We start from the raw sequence: 10,176 nt of genomic DNA on the forward strand, positions 1-10,176 counted from the left end.
GACCTGGTATTACGGAAACAGTCAGTCACCACTCGAGTTAACATTCCAGACCCTAACGACTGGCCCTCCCAGCCCAGAGAAAGAGCCAATCTGGCCCGCCCGAGCCCTGGCCCACACCACGATGTTAATAATTATAACAAGCAGTAACCCATCTGTTATATCAGAGAAGGGAACAGAGACTCCACTGAGAGATTTAGAGTGAGATGTTAACATTTCTTCAGCTGACTGCACAAACAAACAAACAAAAAAAGAGGAGAAATAATTCATTTGGAGATATGAAGTCATGAGATAGCTGATGTGTATTGCTTTGAACCATGCACCAATGCAAAACTGAAGCAACCATTAATAATAAAAATTAAAAAGGACATATGTATTTACACACAATCAGACCTGTTTGATCTGAAGCAGTTTGCAGATTCTATCTGTGTGTGATTTGAAATAAAACAAAAAATGGGGATTAGCATGGCCACAGCACACCCTAATGTCGGAGGGCAGACACAGACAGCTTTTTGGAAACTGACAGCTGGATAAATCTGGCATGGCTAAGCCTGGTCCAAATATTCCACACGCCCCTTACAAACAATTACTTTCTCATTCCTTTGTAATTCATTCTGAATGACTCCTAATGCTCCCAACTGGGGCAGCCCAATGCTATACCACTTCCCTAGTCAATCTTCCTGATTCACTTCTGACCCCGCAGTGCTCACTTGTATGCCTGCCCTCTGTCAACACCCAGACCTACTGATCCAGTGTTCTAAAATATTTCCTGTGTTTAAGCATTCTATCTTTTCACATTTCTGTAACACATCCCTGCCTTCAACTTCTAGTTTTTTCAAATGAAAATGCTGTTACCTTTAAGATCCTTTTGTTGTTGTTGTTAAACTCTCACTTTTCCACTGCTCAGTGTCACCTAGGGACTCCGCTCTGAACCAATTTTGTTGTCTAGTGAACTTTAGAGTGCTGCCACGCCGACCACGTGACTCCTCTGCACAGGCCTGAGCTGTGTTTTAATTAGAACAGAGTGGAAGGGTTCTACAGAACCTCTCCTCTTACACATGGCCTTTCTCTGTCTCCATTTAACCTTCCCTTGTCTTGATTTTAACCTGGCCATTAAGTATATTACTACATTTTTGTTTTAGGATTTACATTAAAACAGGACTTTGGTGAGCATGTGATGTCAAGACACCTTCTTTCTACCTGGAAGACAATGACATTATGTGACACTGAGGAGAAGAATGTATATTTCAAGACCAGCAGACGAATGAAAGCTTGTTCCCTGCATGTGGTGTATGGATTTACATACATAAAGGGATGTAAAAAAGCAAAGGGAGTGGGGGTGGAGGTGGGCAGGCAGGTGGGGAGAATGGCAAGTGTGATGCTTTGAATTACTATAGCAGAGCAGAGATCTAGTCCAACTGGCTTGGGCTTAAGGCTGTGCCTCTGGGGATCACTGTCTTTACATGATTCTAACTCCTTCCTTTCCCTCACTTCCTCCGCTGAGATCCACGGCTCTGGACTGAACTTGTATGAGGAAGGGCTCTTTAGGAGAACAAAGATTCTTTGGTGGCAATATGGCACACTGGATTAAACGTGAGTAATACAGATGTGAATACAAAACTTGTAATAATGATAATATCGTTACTGCTTTTGACTGGGAGACCTTATCTACTTGGAAGAGTAATGAAAAATTTTTAAGGAAAATATTTTAAATTTCTATTATTATTAAACTTGGGGTTAAGGAAAGGAATCTTTATGACCGATTTGGTATCTTCCACTTACTACTTTTATGATAGATGAAAGATGATCTTCAACTGACTAAGCCTTTCAAACACTTTTCTTCTGCTTCTCTATAATCGTTTCACCTCCAGAAGCTTGCTGGGTGGCCACATCAATAGACTAACTGAATTGTGACAAGTTACCTGCTGCTTCCCCTTTTGCTGAGCACCTAGCTACCAGCAAATCGAACAGGGCATCGTAATCCACTGCCCTCACTAATCTGGTTTTAAAGTGAAAAGCAGAGAGGGCTTGGGAAACATATGCTTCCATTTTAGAGTTCTAGTATACCTAGATTTTTAGGACAACTTCAAACTTACATAGCAGCACAGCCCAACTACTACAATGCCTTCACAACAGGGGCCAATTTGGGATTCAGAAATCCTGTCTAGACGGATTCTACTTTCTCTCTTTTCTCATTTCTTTCACAGAAGTAAGAAGATATCCCAAATGGCTAAGCTCTTCAAAATATAAAAGACCAGTTTCACACCATGGATAAATGTGATTGACAAACTGAAAGAGGTGGCAGTGATGGCACAGTGCGCGTAACACACCTGGGGCGGACGTGTGGCAATGGGGCGGGAGCACGGAATTCTGGAGGAGGTGCCCTCATGTAAGGAGCTTGACTGGGTGCACTGCTGAGGTAGCAGGCCTTAGATCACACGCTCACAAGTCTTGATTGTCCAAAAAAGCCTCTGTTCCCATCTCTAACGTGGAGCTGGAATGGTTAGTATAATTCAATTTGTTCACTGCAATCCACAATCTGATTGATTGGCAGGTCACACTGGCACTCCTACCTGAGGTATTTTAGCGCTAATGATTGGTTCCTGTAAGACTATTCTATAACAGAACACAGGAAGAGCAGTTCAAAAAACACAGCTGTGGAAGGAAAACAATCATACAAAAAAGCCCGCGAAGGGGCCCACCAGCCTTTTCTTTCCTTTGGATGCAAGCATGCTTTTCACAGGGTGAGAATTAGGAGCAGTTGTTATCCCATTAAAAAAGTGAATTAGGGTGAACGGTGTCTTTCCTACTGATCAGAAAAAGAGGGGGCAGGCAGACACATAATCTACCTGTGACACTCCCAAATCTTAGCGTGGGGAGTCTCTTTACAAGTCATGGGCACGATTGCTAGATCAGTTCTCCAGAGAGGAATGTGCCATGAAAGACACGGGGAGGAAGAAAGTGGCCAGCAGGGGTTATGGCCTAAGAAGAGGACAGGGAGAGATTACAAACAAAACAAAACCAAAAAAACCTACAAAAAATACCTTCACAGTTAATAGCCTAAATTAATGTAGCTTAAATAAAAACCAGCAATTTAAACTCTTTTTCCCTCATGTTGTCTCCTCAAATTCAGGTTCAGGGCACTTTTTAGACTAGATAAACCAACCTCTCTATCTCTGATCTTCCTTTCTGAGATAAGAACTAAACATACATTAATAGATTTTCACAGAAGGGAAAATGTACAGAGAGAAGCAGAAACAAATTCAACATAAAATGATGGGGGTTTTTATTGTTGCTCTTTGTGTGTTTTTTTAAAGAAGCCTCCTTTGCCACCTCACACATGGGGTGGGGAATGTGCAGTTATAAAAGCTGTACTCAAAGTTAACTCTAAGCCTCACTCAACAGTTCCCACCTCATGTTTTCCGGTTTTCCATCTGTGGGTTTGGGTATCATTTCAGCACTAGTAACCAACTTTTTCTTCTTTCCTCTAAGTAACTAACTGGCTTAAGATAACTAAGAAATAAAAATATCATTAGTATTCAGTCTTTTCATCAACTAGGGGCCACAGATCAAAAAAATGCTTTGGCAAGGTTGCTGAATTACTTCTGTTCAGCTTGATAAGGTTGTTCAATTCGTAGATTGAAAAAAAAAAAAACAAACAAGAGTATTTTCTTAAGTGCAGAAAAATCATTTCTCTCTTAATAAAGTCACATATTGTACACTAAGGAAGTGAGAGAACTGTTAACAAATACTCGGTTGGATGACTTAACAAGGTGGAAGGAGGCAAATCTTAATAAGCTAGAAGTACATTACACTTAAGAAATCCCCAAATAAGATATTAGAGAAAAAACAAACTCCAATCCAAGAGGAAGTGTACTCGAATAGACCAGATTTCAAGAAAACTTAAATAACATAAAGGTGAGCTTCATGAGACTATGGAGACTAATGTATATGGGAGGATGTACATGCTTATAAGAGCTTATGTATATACATGTATTTAGAAAAGTACACTCTGGTGTAAAAGTAGGATATATTAATAGTTTCCTAATCCTCAAGTTTCACCGTGAGCATAAGAAAAAGAGATCTTTCATTTACTTCTTGAAGACCATTAGAGGAAAGATGTGGATTTTAACTAAATTACTATGAGAGGTAATGAAATATTGATTATTTGGGTTTTATGCTTGGATAAACAAACAATTTCGGTAATTTGGGTGTCACAATCTAAGAAACATATCCACAAAGTGAGGAGGCTGGACCAAATCATGGCTAAGGTTCCTTCAAGCATGTGTTCAAGTCTACTCTGAAGGTCTGCTCTAAACGGCCAGGTGTGTACACCCACCCACTTTATCTCAGAGAACTGCTCTCTCCTGTCTACTTCCAGCAATACAGAATGCATACTCCACATGCATTCTGAAAGGGCATTAATGTTTTAAGATTGCTGGGAATCTCTGGCAGACTGTTCAAACAGTTCATTAAAAAGGTATCCTTATTGACTTTGGAGAAATTAGGGTAGAGAAATCATTTCCAGACAATTCTACACTGTGCCCAAAGAATCATTTCATGCTGACAAGTATTTCTCAGGAAATGATTTCTTAACAATGTGGGTAGTTAGACTAAGCATGCATTCAGAAAGAGATTTTTGGAGAGAGGTCCTAATAAAAGACTTGCAAAACTCAAAAACTTGACTCTTTTGTCAGGTTAGATCATTTTGTCCATATTTTAAATAACATGTGACCACCAGTCATAAGACTCGAGCTATAGCTAGACAGTTTAAATACTGGAGAGTAATAAAGGTGTTACCATGGCTGGTCAAATCAACAAATCTTGTATGAGTCAAACGTTTGTAGAAGAGTGTAGGTTGCTAACGATGCCATCTGTCTCCTTCTAGATGGCTCTTAAAGAAAGGGCCCCACTGGCTATGGACCTTCTGATACAGAAAAGCCTTCTGCACTGAGTATTTGGTTTCCTCTCATTCCTACCCACTCTCCACTGGCATCAATTCCTCACACCTCACTCTCACAAGACAGTGCTCTCTCAAAGCATGTGAAACAGGAAAACACACATTTCAGGAAGCTTCTTGCCATCTACAGAAATCAAAGCCCTAATGATCTAAAGAGGGATGTGAAATGAAAAGAAAAGCAGAAAAGGGAAAGAGCTGGTTTCAGGCTACGCTGGTCCTGTTATTTATGTATGCACATGAAACGACAGGAAGAAAAGACTTTAAACCTGCTGATCATCTCTCAAATATATTCGTGAAACACAGAATTATCTGTGGGCATAGGGAAGGGAAAAGAATATGTCCAGTAGACTGATTCTAGCAATGACCAGGAAACCCAAAGGCTTAGTTTTTGCACCCAGGGGCAAGCGCAGTGGCAGAGAAGCATGCTTGCATTCTTAAATATATAAATATATATATATCCACAAGGAAAAATAAAATAAAAATTAAATAAACTATATTAAAAAAAAAAAAAAAACCAAACCAAAGAAACAGAAAAAAAAAGGCTGGCTTGTCAGGGGATGGGGACGAGAAGGCCCCGGTGTGTGTACTTACATAGAGGTCAGCACCGTAAAATCCGTCCTGGTAAACCACACTGCAGAAAATCCACACAAAAACAAAAACAAAAAAACAAAAGAACAGAAACACATTCCGGTTATTGAGGACGGCAGCATGCACATGCGCTCTACACGGGCAGGTGATGTATGAATACGGACCCTGGGCTGGAGAGGTTGGGGCGGCTCTGAGACAGGCAAGGCTGGGGAGGGCTGCAACCCTAGAAGAAAACGCCTGCCAATCTAGTAACTAGAGTGGGATGAGAGCAATAAAGAGCATCCCCAGAGGGCCAAGTATAGCTATGGAGAACCTGCTGGATTGGAAACACCAACCTTTCATATTGAGAGTATTAAAAAAAATGAGCTTGTCCTAAGAGGACGTTTTTCTTTTCAAAAGGGGTGTGTGTATGTGGGGGTGGGGGCAGGGTTTGTGCAGAGAGGGGTTAAATATGAAAAAAAGAAAAAACAGAAACAAAAAACCCCCAAAGAATCCCACTAGGGCAGGACCTGTATGCAAAGTATGCTTCAACATTATGTTTAGTATTTTGTTATCAGTTTCAGAGAAACGTAGAAATTCTTTTCTGATATCCATACATCACCTGCTTTTTACCCTGCACATTAGACATGCGATAAGATTTGGCTGATCACACAAGCATGCAAAGTATTATTATTCAGCATTTTAAGAACCAATGCAACACCTCAGAAAAACAAGTCAATCAATTCTGACCAAAGTAAACAGAGAAATGTAATTAAAAAAAAAACACAACCAAAAATACCCACAATGCATTGCTTTCACAAGCAGAGATAATGAGCTAAAGGTTAAGGTGATTGGTCCAAGGTCCAAGAATTGAAAGGTGCAGTGGGGATCCCAGATAGTAACAATATAATCCAGAGTGGGAGGAGTAACTGGAAGACTTTAAGGGTTCTTTTTTGACCATAAGAATATTCATGGAATTCTGAAAAATACAGTTGATAACTGAGGTTCTGGGCATGACCTGTTTTATTTAAATGAATAAAATCGAGAAGGTAGCTTGATTAGGAATAAAAAGATCTATTTTCCTGTTTAGAAAATAAATTTGTATTGAACGAAAAAAAAATACACCATTCTGTTTTTAATCCTAAGTGACACTAAACTATTATAATCAAGATATAGACTTCAAGCCTTTTGAGCTATTTTGTGCGTATAATTTCCCCAAAACTTTATTTTGGGACCAAAAGACAGAATAGCAGTAGAGAAAAAAAGATAAGAGTCTTTTCACTAAATCAAGATTTGGTTATTTAAAATTAAAAGATCTGTTTATCATTTATTCAACTAAACAAGCTGGAAATTTTCACTACTACCTTCTCCGCTATAATAAACAAGCTAGCAAGTGAGGTTATCAAGTCATAGTTTTAGTATGAATATGAAAATAATTTATTTTTTACAGGTAGCTATAAAGTTTCTGAACTCAACTTCCAGTGAGGTTCTGTTGTATTTATAGGATAGTATGATCACACTTTGTGATGCCCCAATTATTCTGTGCCTTTGTATTAGTACACAATAGGCAAATCAAATTCATCTCTGAGGCCATTTAGATAAATTCTGTCCATTTTCAGTCTCCAATTGCAGCTAAAATCTGAGGTTAGAAAATAATCTGCCTCTCAACTGCATTTTAGTAAAAAAGAGACTTGTTTATAATGAGAAGGCTGATAAAATGCCAAAGCATTGATGCCAAGTGGTGACTAATTAACCTTCAACTATTTTAGTATGGGGAAATAGGCAAAGTTCGAAAATATTTCTTCTATAGAGAAGAGTGGTGGCATTAAAAACATGAGTAAGTTTTATGCTAAACTGTATCACTCATTGGGAATATTCACCTAAATCTAGAAGAATTCCAATATTCCCTATATCAAATGCCACGAGGAGGCTAGAACACAATGATTAATGATGAAATTAGTTCACTAAGCTAAAAAGCAATTTTAGGCCATTCCCCATAAAATACTGGACTTATTCCTTGCCATCTTCCATGTAAACAGGTGGTTTAGTTAATAAAAAATAAAACATGGGAAATTAGTGTTCAATGTAATGCACAGAAATTGATGTAATTAGACATAAAGGTAAAGTATCTTTGAGCAAATATATACCTGACACAGACTTGGTAGAGAATGGGTTTTCAAGTTTGGCCAATATACTGAAATGACCTATATTGAATAGGAACAAATTCAACCACTTGATAAAGTAACTCAGGAATATTACAAAATACAATCCCATGTTTCTGGTAAGCAGTATCTCTTTGCAAACAGGACAGTACGATCTTTTGGACTGAAATGGAAGACGCTTTGTAAACAATTTTCCTAGTGTATAGAACATCCAAGGCTCAGTTTTACGTTTTACTTGAATATTTCTTGATGAAACAATATTGTATCTTTAGTCACTTCTTTAAAAGGAGATGTCAGAGGTTGAAGGTCAAAGGTCAAGTTGAGAGGGAAAAAAGGATAAAATTAAAAGTAAGTAATGGCAGAAGATGGAGATGATGGAATGCATGGGATTTAAACATCTATAGACTGCAAACAAAGGTTTATTTCTAAAGTAGTTCCCCTTCTAGTGGCTTCTGGAGCCTGCCAATTTCAACACCCATATTTGTCTTGTCTGATAAAAATGTTTTAATTCTGTGTAATTGAGGACCCTGAATGGCATGTCCCTTTGGTCTATGACTAACTACTAAATTAGTACACCTCACAGTCAATTTTGCTGTCAGAAAAGGACCTACAAAGGAGGCTCTTTCCCTTTACATTTTTACTAAGTAGCAATGAACAGGCTGCTCTGCCACTGTTTATTCTTCAGTAAGTATATGCGAAAAAAACCTGTCACAGGCAGAAAAAAGAAGAGGAACACAAACGTCACATCTTTGAAGAAAGTCCTGATACAACTAACTTATAAAAGTCCACTTTTTATATAAAAATATACATTGTAGGCTGGCCTTGAGAAACAACGGAAATCAAAACCTGCCATCTTCACTCCTTCTCCCCCATATTCAGTAACAAAGGATTTATTTGTTGCTATGGAATCATTCCACTGCATGAGACACCCTCCGTACAAAAATCAAAGGGTGAAGGATGCTCAGCTCCGTTAGTTGTTTACCATCATTCAGAAGCCAACTGTGGTTTAATTCTTCCTACTTCTCCCTTTCTCCCTTGATTCAATTGGACTTGGTTCATCTTTGAATTAACCTCTTTTAATCCGTCTCCTACAAAGAAAGCAAATCCATTGTGGGTAACTAGCTCTGCTGCTCACCACCAGGCAGTGAAACCACAAGGGAGGGCACATGTGAGAGCCTCAGCCCAGCAAGGGTGGTGGGGAGGGGTGAGCCCAGCAGACGCAGTCTTGCGCTACAATCTTGAGCTCCTAGTTTGGTTTTCTGCAGGAGTGTTAATCCAAATTCGTGCGATGCTGAGTGAACTCCATGCCAACACACTGCTAGTGAACACAAGACAGTTCTGGCTACCGTCTTAAGCCACTACTGTGAGGGCTTAAGGTGGCCAAGATGAAGATTTATATAATGCATTGATATTCTGTTACATTCTGACAATGGTATGGTTCTTGTCATCTAATCTGTTAATTTGCAAATATTCAAAGAATCTCTACTATGTGGCACGGCAACATCCTAGAAGTTATAAGAGGGCCATGGTATTCTGGTTTTATCCAGTTGCTTATTTGGGAATCTACTGCTTACCCTGGATAGGCGGGAATGGCTGCTGGAGGTACCGCTCGGACTGCGCCATATACCGTCCGCCCTCTGCCCCTCAGGTGGGCTCCTCTGAAAGCGGCCGCCGTGGTGGCTGCAGTTGGGTAAGGGAAGCCAGGAACTAAAGGGAGACCCAAAATATGACAGAAATGTCAACTTGCATTCAGCAGCACGTATAACATCACAACCTGCTATACAACAATTACAGGAAAGATGAAAAGATACCCCCACATTACAACTTTTCCCAAAATGAAATGGAAATATACGATATGCCATAACTCATTGACACCATGCCTCACTTATCACAAATCATGAGTTTCTTTGTTCCTTCCCAATTTTGGCCTTACAATGCAAGCTGATGAGAAATAGGTCAAGAAACTCGAGAACTGCTGCCATAATGCAGACAAGACTTTTCATTTCTACAGGCAGTTTAAGTTGTTTGATATAAACTCTTTCACTGACTGATTATTAATCTTATTTCAGATGTTATTACATCAATTTAAATAATTATTTTTCATAAGAATATCCTTTTGTGCTTTGACATGCTGCCACATTCCAAGGCACACTAAATAGTCTCAGACACGTCATGAGTCCACCTTTCTCTTTATCTAACATGTTTCAATCCAGAAATGAGAGGTGAGAAGGAAACTGCCTCTCCCCTGCAGCCTTGTGTGCTTTCAAGAGGCAGACATTCTCTAAGGGCCTGTTTTAAGTGTGCTATCCTCTGGAAAGCATGCGGGGACATTGATTCCATATCCACTGAACTCTGTTTAATTATATCTCTTGCTGGAGCTAAATAGCTCAGGTCAAAATGACTTTAGAGATACCAACAGAGCTGAGAATAATCAATAAAACTGGAGCGGCATTTGAGTGGTATTCTATTCAAGCCCAGAGCTGACTTGCA

The 10,176-nt window shown here is 39.3% G+C and overlaps 1 protein-coding gene across 17 annotated transcripts in view; it reads right to left on the bottom strand.

The window, feature by feature from the left end:
* Positions 1-10,176, bottom strand: part of RBFOX2 (RNA binding protein, fox-1 homolog (C. elegans) 2) — a 221,524-nt gene that overhangs the window by 8,167 nt on the left and 203,181 nt on the right. For 5 of the 17 annotated variants that reach the window (XM_010859629.1, XM_010859618.1, XM_010859627.1 and 2 more), the window contains 3 exons: positions 9,261-9,405; positions 5,549-5,588; positions 391-422 (listed from right to left, as the gene is read on the bottom strand). In XM_010859629.1, the coding sequence (XP_010857931.1) occupies positions 391-422; positions 5,549-5,588; positions 9,261-9,405 (217 nt within the window). Of the gene's footprint in view, positions 1-390; positions 423-2,570; positions 2,614-5,548; positions 5,589-5,959; positions 8,775-9,260; positions 9,406-10,176 lie in introns of those variants that run through there. The other 12 variants (XM_010859624.1, XM_010859623.1, XM_010859631.1 and 9 more) reach the window with 10 other exon arrangements.

This window comes from Bison bison, unplaced genomic scaffold (assembly GCF_000754665.1).
Source record: "Bison bison bison isolate TAMUID 2011002044 unplaced genomic scaffold, Bison_UMD1.0 scf7180017864457, whole genome shotgun sequence".
Taxonomy (NCBI): Eukaryota; Metazoa; Chordata; class Mammalia; order Artiodactyla; family Bovidae; genus Bison; species Bison bison.